At 32.4% G+C, this 27,402-nt stretch overlaps 3 protein-coding genes across 4 annotated transcripts; 2 read left to right on the top strand and 1 right to left on the bottom strand.

Annotated features, from left to right (window-relative positions):
* Positions 1-7,085: 7,085 nt before the first annotated feature.
* Positions 7,086-9,973, top strand: LOC137824457 (zinc finger protein 4). Of its 2 annotated transcripts, XM_068630105.1 has the most exons (3): positions 7,112-7,453; positions 7,551-7,671; positions 8,842-9,973. In XM_068630105.1, exon 3 carries the CDS (start codon positions 8,956-8,958, stop codon positions 9,706-9,708), a length of 753 nt encoding a protein of 250 aa, XP_068486206.1. In that variant the 5' UTR covers positions 7,112-7,453; positions 7,551-7,671; positions 8,842-8,955; the 3' UTR covers positions 9,709-9,973. The 2 variants fall into 2 exon arrangements, with proteins under 2 accessions (XP_068486207.1, XP_068486206.1); XM_068630106.1 differs by lacking the exon at positions 7,551-7,671 and having other exon boundaries at positions 7,086-7,453.
* Positions 9,974-15,747: 5,774 nt separating this feature from the next.
* Positions 15,748-17,956, top strand: LOC137824479 (uncharacterized). Its single transcript, XM_068630131.1, has 3 exons — positions 15,748-16,058; positions 16,670-16,907; positions 17,552-17,956. The coding sequence occupies exons 1-3, from the start codon at positions 15,846-15,848 to the stop codon at positions 17,698-17,700; spliced, it is 600 nt and encodes a 199-aa protein (XP_068486232.1). The 5' UTR covers positions 15,748-15,845; the 3' UTR covers positions 17,701-17,956.
* Positions 17,957-21,582: 3,626 nt separating this feature from the next.
* LOC137824478 (transcription repressor KAN1-like) lies at positions 21,583-27,371 on the bottom strand. Its single transcript, XM_068630130.1, has 6 exons — positions 25,913-27,371; positions 25,557-25,633; positions 24,980-25,025; positions 24,431-24,593; positions 22,213-22,312; positions 21,583-22,077 (listed from the first exon to the last, which is right to left on the bottom strand). The coding sequence occupies exons 1-6, from the start codon at positions 26,763-26,765 to the stop codon at positions 21,961-21,963; spliced, it is 1,356 nt and encodes a 451-aa protein (XP_068486231.1). The 5' UTR covers positions 26,766-27,371; the 3' UTR covers positions 21,583-21,960.
* Positions 27,372-27,402: the final 31 nt, after the last annotated feature.

Here is a 27,402-nt window from a genome sequence, read left to right on the forward strand (position 1 = left end):
TTGAAACCAAAAATACCTCACAGCAAGACATAAATACATCAAAAGAAGAACACAGTTTTTTTTATTTTTTATTATCAAAGTCTGTTTTGGACCTCTTCTAAAGAATTTAGGCTCACTGGTCCAGTTTCACGTCAAGTCTATTGGATCAACACTGTGGGTACCCAACACAATCTTTGGAGAATTTTTTTTTGTCTCATCACTATGAATTATGACATATATTAGGTGCACTTTTGCACTTTTAAGTGTTTACAGAGTTTGGCTCCACTAGTAAGAGGAAATTTCGTTCAAATATTCTTCCCACTTTAAATCTGTGCTGCACAAAGTTTTTCTTGTTGTTTGGTTTCAAACCGAAAGAAATTTAGAGGTATCTAGTTCTGAAGGTATAGTTCTTGATAACAAGAGGGCTTGATGTTCTATGAATGCAAGCAATGAGAGTGATTTTCTTTCCCTTCTTATTTTTTCTTTTTCAATATAATTTTAATTCTTAGGATCCTTACTCTACTTGGATTGTAACGTGACCTTTTCTTTGTTACTTCACTCTTTTTTCCTTTTATTCTTAATCGAAAATATAGAAATTGGATTATAGCAGCCACGGGATAACAAGGATAAGGATAGAGATACAACGTCATACTCTATCACATGACATGGAATCGAATTTTGAGACCTCAACATGGATTAAATATGGTCTCTACTCTATTCTTATTAACAACTATTTTCAGTCTAATGATTAAGAAGCTTTTAGTAGCGATGATTAATATTCAAAGAAAAAAAAACATTTTCATTTCTTGATTATACATGCATGTACTAATTCATCCAAAATTCTATTAACATCAAATACATTCGTGCTCAAGTGTTTAATGACAAAGTTAAGTTAATACTTTCTCTTTAATGCAACGGTGACAGTGAAATTTGAATGTATGAACTAACGAAAACAGCTTTGAACCCTTCATTATTAGCATCATCGCATGTGCACTTATTGGTTCACATTTTTTTTATTCATAAGGCCATATTCTTGTGATGTACAACTACATTGTGGACACATTTCAGCAACAGAATCATTGGTATTTTTATGAAAGGTCTAAGGCCCAATCGTGCAAGTAGCATTTGTGTCTGACTAATACACCAGTTTGGTACCAAAATTCAACTATGCCAGTTAAGTGGGTTCATCACAGGAAAAGTTAGTTAAAGATTATAGAAGCTTACTAAGCAAGCTCTTGAATAAATTGGAATCATGAACATGTGTTTGACAGTAATTTGTACATAGGAAAAGGCATTGGTATGAATACTTATCAAAATTGAGCATATGCGGCTAATCCTTGTCTCTGGTGGACACTAACTAATCAGCACTACCTACATGTTTATGGTAAACAATTGTAAAGTGAGGAAGCATGAGAATATATTAAAAAGTCACAAGACAAGTGGAAGAATTTGCTTTATAATGATAATAATAATGTGTAGTAGTAGTAGTAGAGTGTAATTATCAACTAGAGTACTTATTATGTATATTTTCATTACTGCAATGCTGATACCAATGGTGATTAAGCTATGCAATTGGAGTTTATAATAAGAGATGTGAAGTGGGTATGTGGTGGGGGACCAATTTGAATAGTTGTGGAGGCTAATGTGGTTATGAGCGGCGTCTTGGGAGATGAACTAAACGACGGAAAGATGAACTTGTCTCTAACTGCCATGACCAAAAGGTAGAGTGTCACTTGGTCACGTGCCATTTATGTGACAGGGTAAAAGAAAACACAATAGGATTGATAGACACGATTCATTAAATTGTGTTGTCTTTGCCACTGTCTTATGCCTGTGTTAGTTTCCTGAGCAAAAAAAAAGTACTGTTCTATTGCATTGTTTATTGCTCTCTCATTTTTATTATTATCTTCAACGAGTTTTGATTGGACAAAGGATGAAACATACGTGGCTAGGTTGCATTTGTCATGAGGTTTTTTAATGTTTTTCTTGATCACTCTCTCTGACCTGCTTTGGACATGTGCTTAGGCCTTAATGGGCTAATTAGTAGGCATTCCGCTAGCCTAGGAATTTTTTAGTGTCTAAAGTGATTGAAAAATTTGCTTTGATTTGAGAAGCATATAGGCCTTATTTCTCCACTACCCTCTGCTGCTTTCTCTATCTTTTTGGGTGTTAAAAGACTAATCCCCTTTGAACATGTGCTTAAGCTTCTAATGCTTCATTAAAATATAGGTTATTTTGTCTAACTTTGGCTGGTTCAACCAAAAGCATGATGCAGGATCCAATTTTGCCAAGATATATTCTTCATAAAGCACTTTTTGTAGGATAGGTATACTTCTTTATAAGCCCTGCCTTGTCAGCCCTTTAGACAAAAGTGCTTCTCTCTTATATTCTTTCTCCATTAATTCATTATAGTTAACCTCCCCTCTAGTTTTACCTATTATTCTATGGCCAATGCATGGTTGGTGCTTTTAAGATTACATTCAAGTTCACTGCTGACACCAAATAGAGCTATGAAAAAGGCAAGAGCTTCCTGCCAAATTTTGTCCCTCTGAACCTTCTGCATTCACTTCAGATGGGATCCTATGATCCATTTGCTATTATACTTGTGCAAAGATACCATTTCCTGTCTTCTTTTTCCAGTTTGAAGCATTGGAATCATAAATAGTGACGACCTTAATCACTTTTTTTGGGGTATTTAGCTATTGATCCTTCATATTTTAAAATCATAGATATCATGCAGTATGATTGGTAAATAGTTATGTTTATTATTTTGGACAGTTTCTTGAAAAGAACAATTAATCCACACAGGAACATTAATTCAACCTTGCCAAAGTTACATGGTGCGTTACTGTTATAACTTAGCTTGCAAAAGGGTGAATGGGGCATTACACAACATCAGTACGGTTGATATGATGTGAAAACTGAAAAACAATGTTATACTACAATATAAATTGTACGATTGTCCAGCACAATGCAAGGGAATTAATCTGAAAATACTAAAACCAAAACCAAGGTGGTTCCTTGACATCTGCTAAACATAGAAGTGTGTGAAGACAGTGTCCTTGTATTTATATTCGTTTCTTTTACCAAGTTAGAAAAAAAAAATAGAAATCATAGAACACCGACAAGACACACTAAAATTCTTTTGCATTATTATTTCTAAAACCATATATCGATGTGTTCATGAGCATATTCTTCCAAAACTCTATCAATGCTTTTTAGTTGCATCGGAGTACCTTTGTGATTATTCCCGTACAATAGATCCCATGTTGGATCCATTATCCATATGATGCTCCAATACCAATGCCTTGTGTATATGCCTGCCCAAAAATATAAATTAGAAAACTATCTTTTATGTATTATTCTTCTTTAGCCAAATATAGGACATATATACTATTCTACTTTCTCCATCGCCTAATAATTGATGCTACCACCAACCACATTTAAATATATATATAATAATAATAATTGACAAAAAGAAGTCTTTAAATTCATACCAATACTTATAAAACCCCCTTCCAACTTTTATAAAAAATTATCATATTAAAATAAGATTACAACAATTTAATTTCTTACGAAAATCAAGAACAACAATAAATATGTTATCTTTTTAAATAATATTTTTATCAACAATCAAGAATATATATACATAAGAATCACTCTAGACGTAATTCAATCTTTATATAAAAAGGTATGAGCAGTCTAACCACATAATATTTTTCAAACATCTAAAACAAACTTGATAAAATCTGTCAGAAACTTTTTCTGACATCTCACTAAAGCGAATACAGACAAACCAAATGAAGTAGACACCAATCAGAAAAAGAAAAACTAGTTGAGAGAAACTTAGACGTAAGTCAAGTCCAAACCTTCAACTAAGTCAAAGAAAATATTTCAAACAAATCCAAAATTTCTTCTTTAAAAACTATCTTATTTCTATGACGTTAAATTTTATTGACCATCGTTATCCATATATTATCTAAGCCAAGATTTACCGATTAAAATCAGAAGCCTTATTTTGTTACCAAAGAAGTGTGAATTTGGAAGTTGTGATACTTAGGTTCATGCGAAGAGAAAACTGTGAGTAGAAAGGCATTGCTTGGTATATGAGCTTTTGAGGTGAACTCAAAGTGTGATAGTGTAAAAACTTACTAACTGCAGAAGTAAAAGGTTTTTTTAGATTTAGCAGTTGAAGAAGTGTTGTGGGTGTCCACGGAATAATTGTAGAGAAGTTGTGGTGAGACAAATGCATGTGTGAGTAAAAACTGTTAATAATTTGAAATGATAAATATTAAATAAGTGAAGGTGGTAGGTTTCCCTTTTGTGAAAGATATATATAGAGAGGATTGTGAGTGATGATAGTGTTAGATAGTGTAGCATGATGGATTTGTGTGACCCATATAGTCATGGTGGTGCTCACAAGCAAGAGATGACAACTCGCGTGGTTGATAATAAAGATGAAATTAAGGTAAGAAAAGGGAGGTTCCTAGTTGAAAAAAGAGGAAATGTTGGATCTATGGCCATTATGTTTCTATAATTTGGTGCGTGGAATAATGGACCATACCATTATCTTTTAAAAACTGTCATGTTAATGATGGAGATTGAAGGCCATGGAATGCAAACCCTCCAATCTCATTCCTTTGATGGGTCGATTATATCCACTTGGTTTCCTATATCCTACGTAATGGTCCAAATTGTTATCCTTTTACCCCAACAAAGAACAATTTATGTTCCAATTCCATTTCGCACTTCTTTTAGCTATATTTTCATGCACAACAACTTCATTCCGGCTAAAATTGTCAAACTCTTTTTATAACATATAACACTCTTTTCTTAGATCACATCTTTATACTTTTTGGAGTCCCTTAGATGATAACTCCTAAGCTACCAAATTATCCATCCTCTTTACTATACCAAATGCAAATTACTTTAAAAATGTGTTTTATTCTAATAAGATGAAATTAACCTAAATACATATTTAGTCCATCATGACTCGATCTATTCATGAATACTATATGTCGATAAATTATTCACCAAGTTCAATTGATCATTGACAACATCAAAATAAAATAGATTAGTAATATTTTATCCCTATAATTAAAATTGCAGAATCTAATAATAAATGTTAATTTAGATCATAATCAAGTAAATGTCCACGTTATATAAATGATATTTTATTAAGACGAGAAAATCAACGTAACAAAAACAAAATAATATAATTAAGGAAATAAGAGGAAAATTAGGAGTGATGGACCTTGATTATATAAACCTAATTACAACCTTATAGAGGAGAAATATTGTAATAAATAAAAAGACAATAACTTACATGGCAAAATACTAACACTAAATATTCTAATTTAATAAGCTTCTTAAACTCTTATCTATAAATTTTGGCGCTCACCATAGTGTTTTGTGAAACACTTTTGGATGTCCTTTTACATTGATAAGCAAATTGTAAGAGATAAACATGTGGTACCTAAGTATTATCATTCTTAATAAACTTTAATAATTAAATGGACTCAGTTGATATTGTGTTAACTAAGTTCTATTAAAATATTAATTGAGATGATACGGTATTAGGTGAGTTCACCTATCAAAAGATCATCTTGAATGATATGGTGTTAACTAAACTTATCTATAAAAAAAATTAACAGGGTGATACATTGTTAAGTAAGGATGACAAATGCACATGTTTCTATGGGTATTGTCTGAACCCATCCTGATTTTAATGGAGAATCACCATATTAACTGAGTATAAGTATGGGTATGAGTATATGTGATATCTAATTTTTTAAATTGGATATGGAAACATGGATGAGTATGTATATATTTGTCTTGTTCTCATCATCACACTTGTCCCAATACTCATCCATGTCCTCATGTATTCTCGTTTTAAATTAGTAAAACATATTTAATTTATTAGGTAACCTAAAAAGGTTATATTAACTTTTCTTTAATCCTTAGTGTTGTAACTTATTTCTAGGTCATACATTTGATTAGTTTTACTCTTTTCAATAATTATTTGTTTATCCAATTTTATTTGATGTTCTCATTTTATAAAATTATAATTTTTTCTTAATATTAGACATTGGAGAAAATAAAATGTGTATCATCTTCACATTGAATACTTGATAATATTATGTTTTTTTTTAATTTTTTTTAAATTATTTAATTAATATTTGACCATCATCTAGACTTTATTACTCATTTTAAGTTTCCAATATGGCTTGGGTCTCAGCAGTACCTGGTTCAAACTTAATGGTATTAAGTTGTGTACGTTCTAATGTGGTCGTGAAAACAGATCCAAACCGTCTTCTAAGTGAATAAACTAATAAGTGCATGCTTTAATTGGTGTCTCTTTATAATTCTATCTTAAACTTGAAAGCAAGTTGAAGGACCAGTTATGGAATTTAGAAAGAAAAAAAAAGAGGTAGGGGGTTCACATAATTCATAAATACTATGTAAAACGGTTGTTGGGAAGTGAAGGACAAGAGTTGTATTATTTATTGTGAGTGGAGTAGTTAAGAAACAAATGATGTCATATCATAGTACATGGGATCATGAATAATATATGGATGGTCTGAATAGGATGGGAAGAGTAGTTATGCTAGACGTGCTAGATGGAACCAAACATGAAACTTTGAAATCTGACCCCATGCATTGGTGTTATCTGAAACACTTTTGAAGTGGTGAAGATGGAGAGAGAGAAAGAAAGCTAGAAGCTGGAGAATCTTTGGTGGGAATAATGACTACACTGTTGTTGGCCTGTTTCTCACTTCTTCCTCATACCATACCACACCACGTACCATCAACCTACTTCTACTTTCAACTTTGTAACCTGTTGCTTCTCACTAGTTAGCTTTCTCAGAAAAGTCTAAATTTGCAAAAGGAAAAGAAAAGGTTTAGTTTTCTTATATATTGTTAGTAGTATACATCTTTTACACATCCATGGACAAATTTATCATTTATAGCAAGTTGTAATTAGATAAGAAGTTAAAAGCACCATTTCATAAACTATTTACTTAAAAAGATTAGAGTACACTAACTCAGGCACTGAAAATACTGTAGCACATTATTAATTTGATCATTTCTCCCACTCTCTTTTTATATATCCCAAAACCTCCTTTTCTTCCTCTGACTTCTCTGTTCCCTAACTCTCCACTTCTTTCTTACCTATTCTTTCCCATAATTAAACATCAATACCCACCATCTCTATGTCTCTCTCTCCCATTTACTCCTTCATTGCTTTTTATTCCTTTTCAGTTTAACTTCTTAAATAAAAATAAAAAAATATCTAAGGCCACACCTTACCCTCTATTAGTGTTTCAGAAACATAGAAAACTCAATAACCAGTTTTGTCTTCTCATAAACAGTCACAGCTAGGAAAGCTACACTGGAAACAGATGTCTCCAATTTCAAAGCAGTTTTTAGGTGATTTAAGAAGCAGGCCACTTTCATCTTGAAATTTGAGAGGGTATGCAACCTTCTTGAACTGTCATCTATGTACTTAAATACTGCTTGTCTTATTTTGGTTTTCACTTTTGCTTGTCTCAACTCTTTCTTGGGTTTAGATAAGTCTGAATCAGTGAATAAAGGAAATGGTATGTGGATTTTACCTTCAAACTTCATGTCATACCATCGGTGCCCCGTTTTGCCTCCACCAAAATCTGTCTCTATAGCCAAGGCTACACAGTAATTTTCCTCTCTAAACTATCATAAGTAGGCTTTCTTTGCTGCTAAACTGTGTGTGTTTGTTTACAGACTGAAAGCCCAGGTAGATTTAGTTCTAAAATTGGGAGGGACTAATATGAAACAAGCATCTGCATGCAATTCTTTGTTTTCGATATGTTCATGTTGTTGGATCTCCATATTAATGTTTTTCTTTGTCTCTGTTTTGTGTTCTGAATGATGGTCTTACTGTCTCTAAACTTTGGCTTGCTCTTACAAACTGATGGTGTTCAAGTTTTATCTGGGTGCTTTGTCCTCTCCCTCTCTCTCTCTCTTGCTGTTATCAGGAGACACTCCTTGGTCAATGAGTCCTTGGAAATATATAATAAGAAAGAATCTCCATAGCAGATTCAACATTGATTTCAAAATAGATATAGTATATTACTAAATATAGTTAACAATTACAGAATTTTGATGATACTTTTGGCCATGATGAAATGTGAAAACACTAATATTGGCTAACTAATTGTTCATGAACTTCATGGCATGTCCTTGCTAATCACTTGCAAAATAGCAGGCGATACAACAAGCATATGAGAAGATTCAGTCCGTATGAGTTCCTTGCTAAAGATTTTAAAATTGTATTCTACAATCTGAATTTCATCTTAAAAATATTCGATCATACTTCTGTAAATCGGATGGCTTCGAATGTTTCATATGAAGAAACGGCATTCTTGTTTTTATGAATTTTTACTGACAAGTCTGAAAAGCTAGAATATAAGATGGTTGGATTTTGTGTTGAAAAGAGTAATAGTTTTTAAACATTAGATTTTGTAATCGAATATGTCATAATAAATAATGCAACTAAAACATGGTTTTGTTAGTAGATTTGAGTAGAGTTACGATCACTTCTACGAAACCCATTTGTAGTCACTAATAGCTTTTACTGCATATGGAGACAATTTTATCTTCGATCCAAGTCGCCCATTTGGCTGGCCAAACATATAATGAAACAATCAAGCATCAGCTAGAAATGTTTTTGAGCTGGAAAAGTCCATTTTTAAGGCATAGGGATCATAGAACACGGTGCTTGGATGAGTATCTAGTCATCTTTCACAGTATCAATATTTACTGAAGATTTTTTTTATGATTGGTTAGTTTGCTGATTGATTTTCTTGGCTTACCTAATTGCAGGGTAAAGTAAATATCCCAGTGCAAGCTCAGAAATAGATTTCATTCTGGATAATCTGGTGGTTAACTCCCACTCCTCTTTGTTAAATTAGCTTCTAACTTGAGCACAGCTACATCATGAAACCAAACTTTGATCTTGAAGTTGAGGCATATGCAGAATATGAATCTGAAGTTAGCAGCCAGGTTGCTTCCAATGTTTCTATTTGTAGTGACAGCCTCACTAACATTTCCCACACCACAAATCCAATAGGGATTCATCCTAACTTAGATGCTATTTCACTTGACTTAACTCTCAACTTCAAGAACAGTGAGCCAGGGGGAAGAGATTCAATAGGATTCTCATTCTCAAGCACTAGCGAGAGCAGCAATGAACCTGCCTCTCAAACCACAGCAGCGACCATACCACGAGTCTTCTCTTGCAATTACTGTAAGCGCAAATTTTTCAGCTCTCAGGCTCTTGGTGGACACCAGAATGCACACAAGAGAGAAAGAACATTAGCAAAAAGAGCTTTGAGAATGGGATTTTTCTCTGAAAGGTATGCCAATCTAGCATCTCTCCCTCTGCATGGTTCTTTTAGGTCCTTAGGAATAAAGACACACTCTTCACTGCACCATGGCTTCTCACCAACAATGAGGCCTCCTGAGGTAAAAAACAATGCAAGATTTGATCAAGGGTATGTTGGCATCCCAGTATTCTTGGAGGATGATGAGTCAGATTTGTTGTGGCCGGGTAGTTTTCGTCAGGTTGTCGAGGCAGGTGATAGTCATCAGAATTTCATACTGACTGGAAGTTCAGATTTGAGCTTTACTGGGGTAAATCCACCTGTAGACATAGAGAACTCAATACCAGATTTGACTTTGAAACTTTGAAGGAGGTCATTTGGTACAGTTCTGGCCTTGAGTTGTCTGCTTTATTGTTATGTTATTGTACAGTAAGACATGCATGCAAGGGGCCATGGTTACCAGATTGATTCCTATACTTGTTGGGTTTCCTTTTACTTTCATTTTCAGTTTTCTCTTAGGAATCTTGCTTTGGTATTTTGCTTTGTATGTTTCTAATTGTATAAGGGCTCCGGGAGGACAATTTTGGAGCTTCTGTGCTTGTTATATAAATCATGTCTTTTCTTCACTGTAATTATTGAGCTTCTATGTGTTTTTGTCTTTTGTTTTTATTCTGGATTTATATTGACAACTAAACCGATCTTATTAAACTAGTAGTAGTACTATTTATCTCCTTTATTTAGTCATGAAAGTTGCCATATTTTATTGTGGTGGATAATTTGATACGGGTTCTAGTAATAACTGATATTTTCGTGCTATCATCTTGGAGCTGATCAAGGCTACTTGTATTGACAAGTGAAATTCCACTTTTCAACGTGGTTGCCTCTGTGGCCAACAAAGACATGGTATGTTTGTCTTACGACAGTTTATTACCAACCAAGAAAGGTGAAACATACCAAATAGGAAATAGAACATAGAATGCTTAATAACCACAAATATTTTCAACTCAATAGCAGTCTTGTTGACATTTCTTGGTTCGTTTGTCACAGCTACCTCCAATACACAATAACTTAGATTTTCTTTCCCATTTTCTGGCTTGCCTAGGGCAGGTTGTGCCCACAAGTTATTGAATAAAAAAGAATGAAAGAAAATTATTCTCATTAATTGACTAACTAATATGAACACTAGGCTTATATATACCAATAACAGATGTATATAGCTAACTAAGTTAACAGTTATAACGAATTTCAACTAAGTATCTTAACGGTAGTACTCCCCTCAATATGGGAGGAACATGTTCTAATAACAGTTAGAGTGAGGATTTTGGCAGGAGCATTGTGAGAAGGTCTCACTTGGTGACAGGTTTGGACATGAACTAAGGGAATGGTGCCCTCATACACCTTTCACGAACACAATGGGTATCAAGTTCTATATTCTTGTTTTGTTTGCGATGTAAATCATGGCCTAATTATCACTAAATACAAGCAAGCAAGTTTACCGAAATCCAGCAGCAGCAGCAGATAAGACAACCATGTTAGTTCACATGCATAGCAACTCCAGCCAATGACTATACGCAGCTTCAGCTGAGCATCTACTTATGGTGGTATGCGTTTTGGGCTTCCAAGAAACTAGAGAATCCTCGATGAAGACACAAAACCCAATTGCTGATTTCCTTGTATAAGGACAAACTTCCCAGTCAAAATTAGCAGAAGACTGTAAATGAAGGCTGTACATAGCAGAAAATAGTATTCCTTGACACGGGTGCTTTTGATGTATTGCAGCAGCTGATAGGCCACATCAAGGCGAGTAGTGCGAGGTTGAGAGACAAGTGGATTCAGTTTATGCACAGCATAGCTTATGTGTGGTCTTGATATTGTCAGTTAACTGCCAATAAGATGTCTATACATCCAATAAAAGCTGTGCTAATTTTAGATTGGGGGTCCATTGGTGGTGGCAGAGGGTCTACATCAAATAAACCAGTATCTTAGAGTAAAAAGAGGGCTAATTTGCTTTTGGAGAGGAGAATGCTTTTGCTGGTCCGGCCTACTTGAAGCCCCAAAAAGTATTTCAAACCGTTAAGCTTGCAGTGAGACTTGAAAATAAATTTGAGGACCATCATTTGTTGCTGATTCGAACTTGCAATGATAATATCATTGACTTTTTGCAAAGAAAGAATTACCACTGCATTTGGTGATAAAGGAAGGAGTAATCGCTCCTTGATTGCCAGAAACCATGCTGCAGAAAAGTTGTTGTAAACTTGGTGTTTGGTGAACCATTGTCTTGAGGCTTGCCTCAAGCCATAAATTCCCCCTATAAATTCTCCCCCCTAGTTTGGAGAATCATGTGAAGGATGATATTCTTGAGAAATTTCCGTATAAATCTCAAAAACTAAATCTCCATTTAGAAATGCATTGTTGATAGCCATTTACTGCAATCAATGAAAGGACACTAATGTTGTAATTTTTGCCACTAGCAACAAAATCCAAACCAGCTTGTGTGAAATCCTTTGTTATCAAATGGCCATGTATCAGTCCTTAGACCCATCTTCCTTGTGCTTAATTTTGTAAACGCATCTGCAACCAATTGTGTGTTTTTCAAGAGGAAGTGGAATAATACTTATTGTTGCCTCCCATTGCTTTTGTTGCAATTCCTCTGTAATGTGCAAATTTGACTGTTTGACATAAAAGTGAGGTTCAAATTCTGTGGAAACTTGACAGAAGAAGGATATCTATGAAGCAGTTAGTTTGCCATAGTCAAGGTAATCAGAATTACGATATTGGGTCTTAGGTAACTGCTATAGCTGAGAGAAGAGGAAATATATATTAAACGGGTGAGTGATCTATGTGGTCAAGAAATTCTTCTAAATGCAATTTGGATGAAGATAAATTGTATATATTAGATAAGGTGTCTGAATTATGGCCGAAATAGAGAGTTTGAATCAGAATTTGTGATGCAAAACTTGGTGGTGGTGAATGAAATTGACTGTGGCATAAAGGCATTGTACTCTAGCTCTTTTTACTAAAGAAATTCAAATGGAAACTTGTTGAAACTGTTGAAGGAAGCCCTTTGGTGATGAAGGCAATTGTGTAGACACGAAATCCACAAAATGAAATAGGAACATGTGGTTGAAAGTTTTTCTTTCAATGCCCAAGATATGGCCACTTTAAGGAGATGTTGATGTTTATATTCAGCTACAAAGTTTTTCTGAAGCCTTTCTACACAGGAGAACTGATGATTAACGCCCTTTGGTGTAAAAAAGTCTGTCATAAACTAGTTCTCTAGCATTATCAAACTAAAACAAACTGATTCTCTACATAAGGAAGAAATTATGATATTATAGTAGGAGATTCTGATTTATCTTTCTTAGAAATAGCTAGGTAAAACCTGCTACAGTCATTTACTACAGTACAGACTAAATCAAGTATATTCTATTTAGCTATAGCGTAAATTTGACAATGGAATGCAAATGCAGGATTCTTGTATGATATTATATTGTATTTATTGTTTATTACATTGATAACTTATGGACAAATCTTGAGTTCTAATACAGTGGAACCAAGCAGAAGAACATAGAGTTCATCTTGAATGTTACCTTCCCCAATCTTATTAGAAATGGTCTTGAATTTAAAAGGACGAAGAATTGAAAACAACATTTAATTTAAAACAAGGTATGAACATTATGCATTAGTCACAAAACTTGAATTCTGCCAATTCATACAACACTTACTTTTGTAGTGATGGGAACAAGGTATTAAATTACAGTCACAGTAACTCATCATAACGATTAAATTAAAAGAAATTGAAAGGTGATAACGAAGAGTTTAAGTTACTCTTGTAGTAATTTGATACTCCTCTTGCAATTTTGTCTTGTTTCTTAATATTGCAGGAAATCATGGATGAATGTGGTTGACGTGGTCATAAGTACTATCTCATCAACTTTAAAGCAAAGCATAAATGTTATAGCTAAAACTATGGTTGAGTAGTGTTTTTTAAAATCGTGATCCAGAAGTAAACATAAGAATTGTCTATTGTCTGAAAGAGTTAGAAAGAGATGGCTAAGATGGCACATATTGGAAGTTGTCCCAAGAAGTGAAATGAATCCAAAATAGAAATGAACAAGATTATAGCAGAAGTGGTCAAGATTCAGAGCTATATCATCAGCATCAAAATCTTGACTCATAACATGTGTTATTAAGAAAGTGTCTTAATCTCTAGTTGATATGTTGGATATATTTGGGAAGAATTTTCTGAGTCTTTCTCTTTGGATTATTAGCAGAAGATTTGAGTGAAGTATTCACACTTGACAGCAAATGCCAAGTATTGTAATTTGAAGTGGTGAGAGGGTATGAAACCAGTAGAAGACCATGGCCATAGGAATGTGAAGGATCTTCAATTGTTGAAAAAACTTAGCAACTCCTTCTGATGCCATATTGAATCGAAGAGAATAAAGAGGAGATGAAACAAAACGATACTTATTGATTCACTACCTGCTTTCTACAACATATCTTTATATACACAAATACTAAGTAACTCATGTATATTTAAAATAACTATCATCACTGATTTCAACTAATATATCAGTCTCATTTTATTTTATATGTAGGAATTATTTAATATCAGACTATTTATATTAATTCACGTATCTTATCAATCAATTGAGTTAGATTAGACTCCTTATTATATAGTGTATCATTTCATAGATTTTTTTTCTTTCTGAAATTTCATGTAACTTATTATAATTTATATTTAACTTATTGATAATACGTAGTAAAATAAAATTTAATTAGAATAATCATGGTATGTTTTTGGTTGCTAAACAATCTTGAATTTCCATTTTCCATATCATTCAAAATCATAATTTTTATGATAATCATTTTAAATGTTATTACTATTACTATTTTTTTTTATATTATACATTTTGATCTCAATTTTTGAAAGGCTTAAGTAATATTTTTGCCATATTATTTATTTATATATTTTCAATTTCTTTCCATTGATAAAAACGAGTCCAATTTATCTTTCTTTCTTGTCCACAAACTGAATTAAAATGTCAATGTTATTTAGTGGTGGTAATTTTAACCTTTTCACTAAAAGAAATAATGTTACTAAAATCATTATTAAGGGTTATGATATTTATAGGAATTTTTCTGACTCCTTTAGCCCCAGTTTGCTTTTGGGGGTGGTACTGTTGTCGACGACAGATGTATGCGTGCATCTCCGTTTGCTTCTAGAGTTGCATGTGGGTGAGGGAGGGATGGAGAGAAAGTGGAGTGGATATGGGATCTTCTAAAAAATGAAGAGAGAGGAAAGACTACCCAAGGGAATACCACGGTTAAACGTATGAAGTTACGCATGTATCATTGTTTTTCTCCTCCATGCAGTGCCAAATCTTTGTTTTTCTCCTACATGCATTGTTGATTATATTTATTTTGTTAATGATAATAATGAAAATCCTTATTAATAATAATTTTGTATATAAATATATATATATATATATAACATAACAAAATTTTAAGAAATATAAATAATATTAAAATTATCTAAATAAATTAACTTAATTAACAAAATTAATTTAAATTAATAAAATGGAAAATAATAAAATTATTTTTAAATATATAAAATTATTTATTTATTTATTTGAATTTTAAATTATTTTTTCTTTTATTTATAATTAAAACTTTAATTTTTTTTAATTAAATATAATGTCCACAAAATTAATTATCATTTATTTCTTTATATATATAAGGGTAAATTTGTAATCTTATAATTTACACAATTAAAAATAATTTAAAATATCCTTATAATTATCACATCACTCACATATTTCAATAAACTTTCCTCACATATCCACTCTAACCTACTTCAATCCAAACACCCTCAACTTTTTTCACACTTTCCTCACAAATCTTTACACTTTCACTCCCTCACACTCTATAATCCAAACAAAGCCTAGGAACCTTTGCATGCTCTTTAGAAGGAAATATAACAGTAAGGTAAGATCTTATTAAAATTACTGCTTTTAAATAATAATAATAATAACTATTATTATTATTATTAATAATAATAATTAAATTAATATAATAGTCAATACAGTCAACAAATTAATGGAGGGAAATTAATGATTATGGACCCCTGATTTGGAACTAATCTAGAGGAGTAACCAAATATATTATTGTGCTTTTTTAAACTAATAACGTTTTTTCATTGACATGTCGTACTAATATTCTACATAATAAGTTTCATGATGGTTAATCTAACTCTTACCCATGCTAAAGGATGACATTTTACGAAAGCAAATAAAAATAATTAAAGGATTAAAATTCGTTAAAAAATATTAAAAAAACTAAGGCTACATAATCAATCACCAAAAAATAATAATAAAATAATAAACCATGACTAAAACGAGGAACGCTTTTTTTAGAGAAAACAGCAGACTCTGACTCTGACTCTGAAATTTTGCTTAGTCTGGTTCCATTTCAACTGCATCTACCACTGGAAGGTGAAAGATGGCGGAGGAGAAGCCAAACGGAGAAAAAGAAGAAGCGAAAGAGGAGAGAAAGGAGAACTTATACGACGTCGTTCAGAGTCTCATCTTCGAACCTTCTAAGATCAAGGCTACCCTCGTCCCTCTCTTCCCCGAAGCTTCTAGAAACTACTCTCGCCATCTCCTCCTCTGCTTCCGTCAAGGCTCTCCCCTCCGACGCCTCCTCTTCATCTCCGTCAGTCTCTCTTTATCTATAATTGAATGTTATTATGATTTTCTTATAATGTTTAATTGATTATCCGTTTTTTAAGTTCCTAATCAAGGACAAATTCGAATTAGTACTTTGTAGCACAATAATATATTTGATATGAAGATTTCGCTTTCCTGATTTTAATTAAGTAAAATAAAGTAGTAAAGCTTTCATGTTTCACTTTATGGCAAATACGTGTAGGTTTTTTCATTTTATTATTAAAATGTCATTTAATTTCAGGATGTTATCGTTAAAATATAATTTAGGTTGGTTTATATATATCTTTTAATGAGACATATTAGAAATAAAAAATTATGTGAAAAACAAAAGTTCCCTTGAAAACCTCTGCTTTAGTTTAATACTTTCTCTGAATTCAAATATAAGAACAAAATTATTATGTTTGATAGACTTATCTGTAAACAAATTTTAATTTCTTAAACCTTAATTTATGTTATTATTTCAAAAATACTGTTATTTGTAAATTCAAGCACCATTCTCAATAAATGTAATTGAAGATAATTTATAAAAAAATGCATTTTTATTATATAAAAACAATAATATTAAATGATTTTGATTTGTGGTTGTAATTGATGCAGGTTGGCACAGTTGCTCTTGTTGCTCTCTCAGGACTTGTTGTTTTTATGCTCTTCTTTCTGGCTGCAACTATAAATGCCATTTTTGTCTCCCTTCTAATTTCTTTGGCAGTGGCTGGAGGGTTCTTGGCTCTGTTCTTTGCTTTTGTGACAGCTATATATATTGGAGCACTATCAGTGGCCATCTTTGCTATTTCCACAGTTGTTTTTTGGGCTGTTGTGGCTATTGTTATTACTGCAGGTAACGTTCTGTTTGGAATCCCCCTTCCTTTCTCTATACTTGTCAATAGAGTTTGTTTGGATAAACTTCTAAATAAATAAAGTAATTTTGACTTCTCTCAAGTTAAATTTAGTTAATGCACGAGTTAGAAATCAGCATCTAAAAAAGTAAATGAGCGAGATTTTATAAAACAAGAAATGCCTTATAAACTCACTTTTTTCTAATATGATGTCTACTTTTGATGAACTTCTCCATAAAAAGGTGAAATGAAGTGAACATCTCCTGTAAGCGAAATCAACTTATACACTTTTTTAGAAACTCTCTTATCTTATCGAAAAGCTTAAGTGCACAAGTTCATTTTAGCTTATTGGAGAAACTTAATTGTTTTGCCTTCTTATTTTCCTTTTTGGAAATGCATATAGAGAAAGTTATCCAAGCAGGATCTAAAGCATATAACTAAATTATGGACTAGTAATGTACAGATGCTAGCCACTGCAGAGCTTGTGGCATCTCTAACTTGATGATGCCAATAGATTTGGTTCCTCTCACACCTTGCTTTACCTTTTTGAGAATAGAGAATTTTATTACTTTGGCCTTTTATTAAGTCCTACTTGTGTGAGCTCTGACACTATATATTGCCTGCACATGAAAATAATGTGAACCAGGATGGGTTGGATTCCTTTATACCTTGTGGCTGGGAACTAGAAAGAGCCTTGGATTTGCAAAGCGATCTTTGAGTGTGACTGGCTCTGCAATTACTACTCATTCTGCTGCTTGGGGTACGCGCAACTTTGCACACAAAAAATCAATTTAGGTGCTGGTCACATATAGAACCCTATGCACAAATCCTACGCATACATGTTTGTTGGAATGGCGAAAGCATCCTATATTTCATCTCGCTCGTGGTTTGGTTTCGTTGGCTGTAAATAGCATGCTTGTATTATGTCAATAAAAATGCCACTGTTTGGTTTTGTGCGTTCTAGCTCAATGTAATGTTGATGAACTCCAGGATCCAGGATGTATGTATTCTACTTCAGTTTTTAAGTTGGAAAACCAGGTACTTTTTCTTACGTTGCACCTAGTGTTGTGCTTCATGAAATTGGATTGCCATGGTAAAAATGCTTGGAAAGGAAAAAGTTGAGCTAACATATAAAAAAATTTAAGACTCATAAACTTATTGCTAAGGCTGTCTAACTCCATAGCAGACTACCATGCGAGCAAATCGGAGAGCACGACACACCACCACGTAGCGAAACGATAGTGAGTTTGGCATGACTAAAAAAGAGAATGACACGAGTTTGCTTTCGAGTCAACTTGCACATGAAGATTAGAAATGTAAACTAGGACGAGTTTTCGAGTTAACTTGCTTGATAACAATATTTATGTGTTGATATGAGAAAAAAACTAATATCTAATTATCCAAATTCATATTACTTTAAGTCTATTTAAATGGATTTATTTCAAATTCAAATCTATATTTTTGGACATTTAAGTCCAGTCTATTTAATTTGATTTGGATTGGATAACGTTTTGAATTTTAAAAATTCAAAATCAAGGTGCGTGTACACCATTTTAAGCTAGGTCATGTCGCTATGGACCTAGGTCCAATTGAATCGAAATGGATCTACATCATTTGATTTGGGGTAGACCTACGTTTGCCAAAGTTGGGTTAGGCCCAACAATCAAAACTAAGTCAAACCTAACTGTTGGAGATTCTACATCGACTAAAGATACAAATATTTCATTGCATATAAGTGGGGTGCAAACCTCACCCTATGAATCGATTTTATGGGGTTGAGTTAGACTTAAAGTCCACTTCCTAATAAGAAATAGGTTTTTCCTAAAATTTAATGGAAAAATAAGATCAAACCTAGGTGAAGTTAAGTTCGTTCGGATTTGTGGCTATTGAAATGCAACTGAAATTGATCTGTTTGCTCCCCTCCAAACTATGGTCAATTGATCTTAAAATTTTGTTGACATGTCTTTGCTCTTGCTTCTATAAAAAAAACTGGAAGCATGTCACAATTCTTGCAACAAGAAGCTGTGGAAACTGTAGGAAGAACTAGAAATAATGCGTGAAACATTCAAGTCAATACCAAAAATAGCATTGCACAGTTTTACCATCAAATATCTGATAAAAAAATAATAGAGTCTGACAAAAAAAAACCAACATTCAATCAATTTAGACCAACAACAATGAAGTCATATATTCCTTCCACCAATTCTGTTGAAATCCAGCTATAACGAAGTCGTATCAGGTTTTAGTAATTTCATTTTTTTTAAAAAAAGTAAGTTCAGATCAAATTATGCATACGATTTTACCATTAGCAGAACCTTTTTACATTAAAATTATGTTTTTCAAACTCTACTTGTAGTAGGTATAATAATTTCTTAAAAGTATATCAATTTTAATAATGTCAAACTAAAAATGTATTGATTTTGTAAATAGTACGTCAATTTCAACAACAATATCGAACCAAAAATGTATTAGTTTTGTAAATTTTTCACAACAATGTTTATGCAATCTTAAAGGAGCTACAACACTCAGAACTCTTGCAATATACTTTAAAGGTTTATGTGAAATCTTTTAGCATATAAACTTTTTTGAAAAATAATAAACTAAATTAAGCAATGTGATCCTTTTGGAATACTTAAATTATAAGGGATATTATAAGAGATGACAATTTCTAACAAAAGTTTTTATATATAAAAAAAAATTATGAAGGGTGACATATTATGTTTAATTGAAACGTGATAAAGGATCCTGTTAAAAACATAACACACATATGGTTATTACAATTTACTTTTGTTTTTATTTTCATTATGTGTTAATAAAATGTTAATTTTATCGGTTATGGTTTACAATACCTAAGACAAGATTACTGAAATAATTGAATAGTTTCACTCATAACATCGTTTTTACAATCATAATAGGTTGGAGTTTTGGTGAGGAGATAAAAAGTCGAATTAAAGAGGGTACGCATAATATCGTAATGCATATAAATTATTAAATAAAAATCAATTTTAAAAATAAAATAATTAATTATTATATTAATTAAATTAAAAATTATTAATATCTAAAATAAATTAATAAAATTTATAAATTAATAATTAATTAGCTATTAACATTTTAACTATAAATTTATTCAAATAACACATTTTTTTATTATTTTTATTTCATTCATCCGTATTTTAATTTTTTAATCCTAATAAAGTATAGAAGACAGTAGAAAAATACACTTTTTAAAATAAATGCCAATACTATATATCATCTTAATATTATTTTTTTCTTATTTTAAAAATAAGGTAGCGTAATAATGATAACAAAATAAATGATAAAAAAATTAATTGATGGATTTTTCTTCTTTAAATTATTTTTATTATTTTAGACTCAACCTGGATCTTGGGCCATTGCCATCGTCCCTTCCAGTTAGGCTTGCCCCAGCTCCAGCCCATTGTTGTATATTGCATGATAAAATTAAATATATATTTTATGTTTTTAAATTTAATTGAGATTGCATTATTAAAAATGATAAAAAATAATAATAAAAGTACTTATAATGAGAAAATGATTCTGTATATATAAATTTTATATTAAAGCAAATTATAATACTATTAATAATTATAACATACCATAAATATTTCAATCTATATGCTTTACCATTAAACTATTTTGGACGAATTTTATCATGACATTTTATCACATGATATTTAAAATCATGCTATAAACAAAAATTAACTGTTTAATTGTACTTTTAAAACAGTCAAAGTTTCTTCATACTTTTTTTATACATAAAGAGTATAGGTTATGGCCTACTTTTAACATTGATAGTTATTAGTTAAGTAAAACCAAAATATTTATTAATATATGTTTTAATTAAATATTAATATTATTTATTTACTTTATTAATTAACGACAAAACTCAAGTGTAAAAAGAGAAAAGAAAAGGACAAATGTTTGTTGTTTCAAGTGATATTGAACTTAGATTCTTAATTAAAATTTCGAGTTTAAATTTTATAATAAAATATATGGTTGGAATGAGGATTTAGTAAATTATCAAGTGACTAGATTTTTTTTATTAAAAAGGTTAACAACTATTTCATATTTATTACCTAACTAATGAAAAGAAAAGAAAAACTGAAATGCAATTAAAAATAAACATATAATAATATAAAAAGTCACTACAAAAAAATAATTAAATAAAAAATAAATTTAGAGATTAAAATAATTAGTCACTAAATATATTGATTAAATTATATATTAATTTTATAGACTAAAGAATTAGTGTTATCTAAAGTGATTTTTATATTTTTATTCTTAATAAAAATTTATAAAATAGTATATAAATTAATTACCAAAATTTTAATTACTAATATTTTAAATTATAGATTAATCTTAAAAAATAATAGAAAGTAATATAGAATATAAAGTATTAATTAGTTAAAATATTTATTGGTATACTAATTTAAAATCTGTTTGATAAACAAGAAAAGCATATACATAAAATAAGCTTAGGATCGTTCTTGCTTTGTATTATTTGTATATATACTTCATTATGTTAAGGAAATATACAAAGGCTAGCCCTATATTTTTTTAAGTAAATTTCATGCAGATTATATTATCTTTACGCAATTGAAAGAGATAAACTTGAAAAAATGAAGTATAGAGAAAAGGAGAGAAATGAAAACATTCTAGTTCAACAACAACACATATATAATTAAACTCTTTTATTCCTTCCCCAAGTTTCAACTTTCAATCCTTTTCCCTCCTTCCTCTTGTACAATATGCATCATCTTCGCTCATAAAGCCTTGTTGCTACATCATAATTTCCCGTTGGTACTTCATTCTCTCCGATAAACAAAAACAAAATATAGAATATGAACAAAACTGTCATGAACTCAGAACACTTCCCGAAGCAGAACTAGAAAGGGTCTTTACTTCATCTCCTAGACACCAATTTATATTTATCTAAATAATCACCTCTACATTTCATAAAAGATGATGAAGTTGTCACCATGGTTTATAAATAAAATTGCAAAACAAAAACAAAAGAAGGGAACAAATCAAGTTTAGCTACGCTTGCTCTTTGCCATCCCAATGTGGTCTTCCTAATGTGAATTCCAAGCTTGGGTTCTTGCACTCCATATTAGAACCTGCCATGTTGTTCTTCTGTTGTGTTGAATCACACTCCTGTAATGTCATTTGTTACTATTGTGTGAATATCATACATTTAGACATTGTAGAGGGAAACATTCACAGTTGTGAATATGCAACAGAAAAATAAAACAACGATTTTGCAAACAAATGCTATGCCTCTCTGATTACCTGAATTTGATGCACTCCTGATATTGTTTGTGACAGGAGGATAGGGGATCTGAGACCATCTATGTCGTTAGAAGTTGTTTTTTGTCGCGACTCTCCACAACTGTTATCAGTTCAATGAAAATTCAGAATGTCACCAAGAATAACATGCAAAATATATATGTACCACTTAGCATATTAAATCATGCTAATGTGCAAGAAAATGGTGGAAATAAATATATGAGAAGATTACATATCAAGAGCATAGACATCTTATTCTTTACATATATCTTCGATCTTCACATTTTAGCAGTTTTCACATCTTCATTTCCCCTTATCTATCAATGCTAAGTTACTGTGTAACACCATTTATCCCAAAGAATCTGCAATGCTTAAGCATTTTCTACTGTTCTTTTTCCACGATTGTATTCAAATTAAAACGATATTCAAATGGAGCAAATTTTGTTTCAACGATTATATGTTCTCACTATAGAAATTAAAACTTACATTGGAACAAAATCGCTTCAACTAATTAGATGTTTAGTTTTAACAAAGAGGCAACTACAATAAGTATTTTGAATTTATAATGTCAGGTGTGAAGAGATGAGCTTAATTATAAGGCCAGCAGATGCTGCATTTTGTTGCTGATATGTTCTATCTGCTACTGATTTTCTATACATAGTTTTTTATTTGTGGTGGTTCTAAGCCAGTATATATTATTCTAAATAAATATTATTCATGACTTGACATTACTCAGTGACAGTAGCTTCCACGATATTTCAATAATAGAGGCAACGCTTTCAGGTTTTCCAGCTTTTGAAAAGTACAGGCTCTGTGTGAAAGCTAGGTTAGGTTGCACAGTGAGATGGCATTTTTGAGTACTAATTTATTTACCTTAAAAGGAATTCTTGCTTTTATGTTGACTCAAATATGCAAGAAATCTATGTGAAAATAGGCACTGTTAGACCAAAGTCAGGACAAATTTAGAGATATCTAGGCACTAATATAAGCTACAGCTCTTGAACTGTGAAGATGGTTTTTCTTACTTATTTTGAGCAGTTATGTTAAAACAGGCACGGCACAAAGGTACATGTCATATGTTCCACTTCCTATTCATGTTAAACAGTGATACTTGAAAAGGTCAAAATTCACATACTTCTTTCCACATATTTATACTCCACCTACATAATATCTCAGGTGAATGAATTTTTGGATCTTCTTTTTTTCAAAGCTTTGTTATCATGCAAGAGAGTCTACTTATCGCCTTCAGGTGTAATGTGTATGCAGGTATCTTGAGCATTCACTTTTACTTCTTTAAGAAAAATATTTTTTATACAAGAGTTTTGCTTAATACATGTATGTATACAAGAGGTTTCAACTGTCAACAGCCTCTATTATAAACAAAACTATTTCTAGTTTTTTTCTCCCTCCTCTCCCAAAACCCACCCTTACCTAAGCCCAATGGTGGAGCCTCTCCTGTAACATTGTCCAACGAAAGTAAAAATAAAACATTGTACACCATTTTAAGGTAAAACACCTGAAGTAGAATATGTTTCAATATATACATTGTTAATGAGAATATCTGAAGTTAAAGGCACCCATACTCGATGAGAAGAAATTTATTATTTGTGTTGGTGGATAATAAGACTCCATACATACATATACATATATATATATATATATATATATATATATATATATATATATATAACACTTTAGCTATGGTTAAATGAGCAACATTAATGGTGGGTAGCAGCAGGACTTGTTAATAAGAACGTATAATAACTAATATAAAGATCGAATTCTTCCAAAGGAGAAAAGAAAAAGTGCATGCAGCTATAGGTGTTGTGCCTTGCTTTTATCGTAATTAACGTTTGATTATGTTTTGAAAGTTTTCCTTTATTATATACCCATCATGTCTTCAATACTCATCTCTATAGAAAAAAATTCGGTGAGGTACAAAAGATATATAAAAGAAAGAAAAACAAGCAAACACAAGCAAAGCAAAAGCTGACACAAGAACCCTTTTTATTCTTCATAAAAAAAGAATCCCGTGGACGTGGGTTTGGAACGCATTCATATCCATCAGATACCATGCAAAGGCAAAAGCAAATAAAAAAGCACAATCATAAACATGTACGTTGAAGCAGGCTGCACACTACACAAAGATATAAATATATGTAAAACATAAATAACTTATGGTCTCAAAAATTATAAAAGAGAAAATTGGTAAGAACCGTACCTTGAAGAATTACTCCAAAGAGTGGTGGTGGAAGAGTAGTCCATGTCTTGTTGCGCCACCCATTCCGGCCGCCCTCTGTGGTTGGGAAATTGTCGGAGACTGCTCCGATCGGCGGTGCTGCCAATAGGAGACAAGTCATCCTCTCCAGACCCATCTGAATGGCCTGCAAAAGCCGAAGCTTTTAAAATTTCACACATATATATATATAGCATACATTTCTAGATATATGCATGCATGCATCTAAGTTATGTATAATTTATTTTGGACTAATGTGGAGCCTTTCAACATCTGATATCTCTGTGAAAAGCCTTTTTTACTAAAGGGTGTGTGGTTTGTGTAAAAGTACGAGAGGAGAAACAAGAAAGGAATAGTTTGCGGTAAAATTAAAGGTAATAGTAAAAAAACTGTAGGGTCTATAAAGAACAAGGTGTGACATTATTTCCCTATAATGATATGACAAAAAAAAATTAGTTGGTGCATGCTTAAGAAAAAGATATAAGGCTGCTAAAAAAAGAAAAAAATGGTTGAAGATTAAGCAATACGAATTACCTGAAGATGCTGCAGGTTTGTCAGTGGTCTTAACAGTTCGATACATCTGGGAAGAAGTCATAAACAAAAACAAGGCATTATATAAAAGGCTTTTCCATGGTTGGAAGAAAATCCATTAATTAGTGTGCGTGACTGCGCGAGATGTATATATATGTATATAAAAATCCAAATTTTTTATTGCAGAATTTATTAAAGAATAGAAAATCGTTTCCCATTAATTAGATCCCTTTTTCACTCTCTCTCTTTCTTTCTTTCTATGTTGGCTTCTGGGATTGTCTGGGTGGGTTACCTCATTAATCACGAGGTTGATGTTTGATGAGGTTGTAATGAGAGAGTGTATTATTGGAAAATGATGATCTTTGTCTGTTCTCTCTCTTTCAAAGCAGAAACTGTTTTCTGTCTGGTCTTCTCAGACGTTAAAGGCTCCCTACTCAGCTGACTACAGACTTTAAATTCATTCATCCACTCCCACATTCACTGCTTTCTTCATCGGTTACCGTGCCAGTAGGATAGACAACAAACACCGCCCCACATGAACATAGAGAGAGAAGAGAAAGAGAGAAATTCAAAACCATACCTGCAAGTGGCTTTTGACATGAGCTAATGTTAGATCCTTCACATCCATGAGCTCAAGAACTGATTTTGGAGTAGCTCCTGATTCCACCATACCAAACACATTAGATGAATAAAAGCCTATAATTTAATACAAAAAAAACAACAACTAGTACACACTCTCAATTCATGAATAAAAATAAAGAACAAGACAAGTAGAAAATTACAATATAGTCAACTTTAGAAAATGAGAGGACAATCAACAACAAATCTTTACTTTGATGAAATCAACGGCATGAATAATCACAGGATATTATTAAGAGGGGTTAAGAGAAATTGTGAAAAATTAAAAGGGAAGAAAACTAAAGAAATATTGTTTACTTTCATGGCCTCCAAGAAGTTCGACCGCATGGACAAATCGAGCATGGAGGGTGCTTGTCCACCTCATTCTGGGTGCTCTCATGCTCCTCTTGTTGGGAAGCTTAGACAAAAACCTTGATCTCATGAACCCTGAAGAGGCTTCTGAAGAGCCTACCCCATATTGGTGCAATGGATGAGATTTGAAAGCATCGCCAGAAAAGCCATTAAACCTTGTGGCAGTGGCTGCCCTACACGCCAAGGTGGAACCGTTGTTCAAGAAGGACATGGGATCCACAAAGTAAGGTGAAGGTGAAGAAGAAGAAGCGGTTGTGGAGCACAGAGAGGAAGATGAAGAAGAGAGAGCCGGGTAAGAAGGCACGTGATGATATAAGCACATCTTGTTATGGGGATCCTTGTTGTCTCTAGCATGGTCCATGGCCACAAAGGGGAATGAGCGGTTGTGATACACCGGAATCCCCTTGATTGGCCTCAAGCCGTCCGATGATGACACATCAAGCAATGAAACTCCATAGTTTATGTGGTTCAAGGGAGTGTTGGTACTTGCAGCAACACTTGTTGCAGTATTACTACTAGTACTGGCGCTGCTGCTGTGGAGAAGATGATGGAAATGGGCTTGCCCTGGATAATAAGGGCTGTGAGGTGTTGGAGTTGGTCTTGGTGTTGGTCTTGGTGAAGTGAAATTCCTTCCAAGAGAGAGTTCAGTGTGGGCTTGAGACACAGTCCTTGAAGGGAAACTAGCTTGGGGTTCATAATTGGAAATCAAGGAAGATGAGATGCTTGGAGGGCTTATGTGAAGAGAAAGATCAGGAGCAGTTGTTGAGGTAGGCTCAATGAAAATCCCCTCCAAGGTCATCTTCTTTATGGGATAGCTTGATGCTCACAATATATATATATATATATATATATATATATATATATATATCAAATATACCTTTCCTTTTCCTTTATTAAAATGGCATCAGATTTTGACACTGGTGAGGAGGATAAGCTGTGTGTGTAATATACAATCCCTTTGTTCTCTTTTGAGTTTTGAATTTTCAGTCTTTCCCAAGAAAAGAATCTGGAAAGCTTACTAGGAAGAAGTGGTGAAAAAGAGAAAAAGGGAGAGAAGAAGTAGAACTGAAAAACAAAGATGGTGGTGAAGAGAGGAATGGAATTTGAAAAGGTAATTGAATGAATAAAATTGGAAAAAAAGAAATCCAGAGAAGCATGGAAAGGAAAACAGGTGGATTTGGGTTTTGTTTTCCTCGAGAGTATATATGGGAAAATGACAGTAGAAGAAGGTGAAGGAAGAAGATAGAGCACAAGATGTTTCTGTTTTTTCTCTTTCTCTCTCTCTCTTTAGTCAAAAAAATGTACCAAAAAATAGGGTGAGTTTGGATTTGGGTTCCGCGGAGTGGACGGGATAAAAACTCTTAGACAGAGAAAGACACTCTCATCTCTGATTCCTTTTCCCCCACTCCCTTCGCTCTTCCATAATCTCTTTCTTC

Source organism: Phaseolus vulgaris, chromosome 8 (assembly GCF_000499845.2).
Source record: "Phaseolus vulgaris cultivar G19833 chromosome 8, P. vulgaris v2.0, whole genome shotgun sequence".
NCBI lineage: Eukaryota > Viridiplantae > Streptophyta > Magnoliopsida > Fabales > Fabaceae > Phaseolus > Phaseolus vulgaris.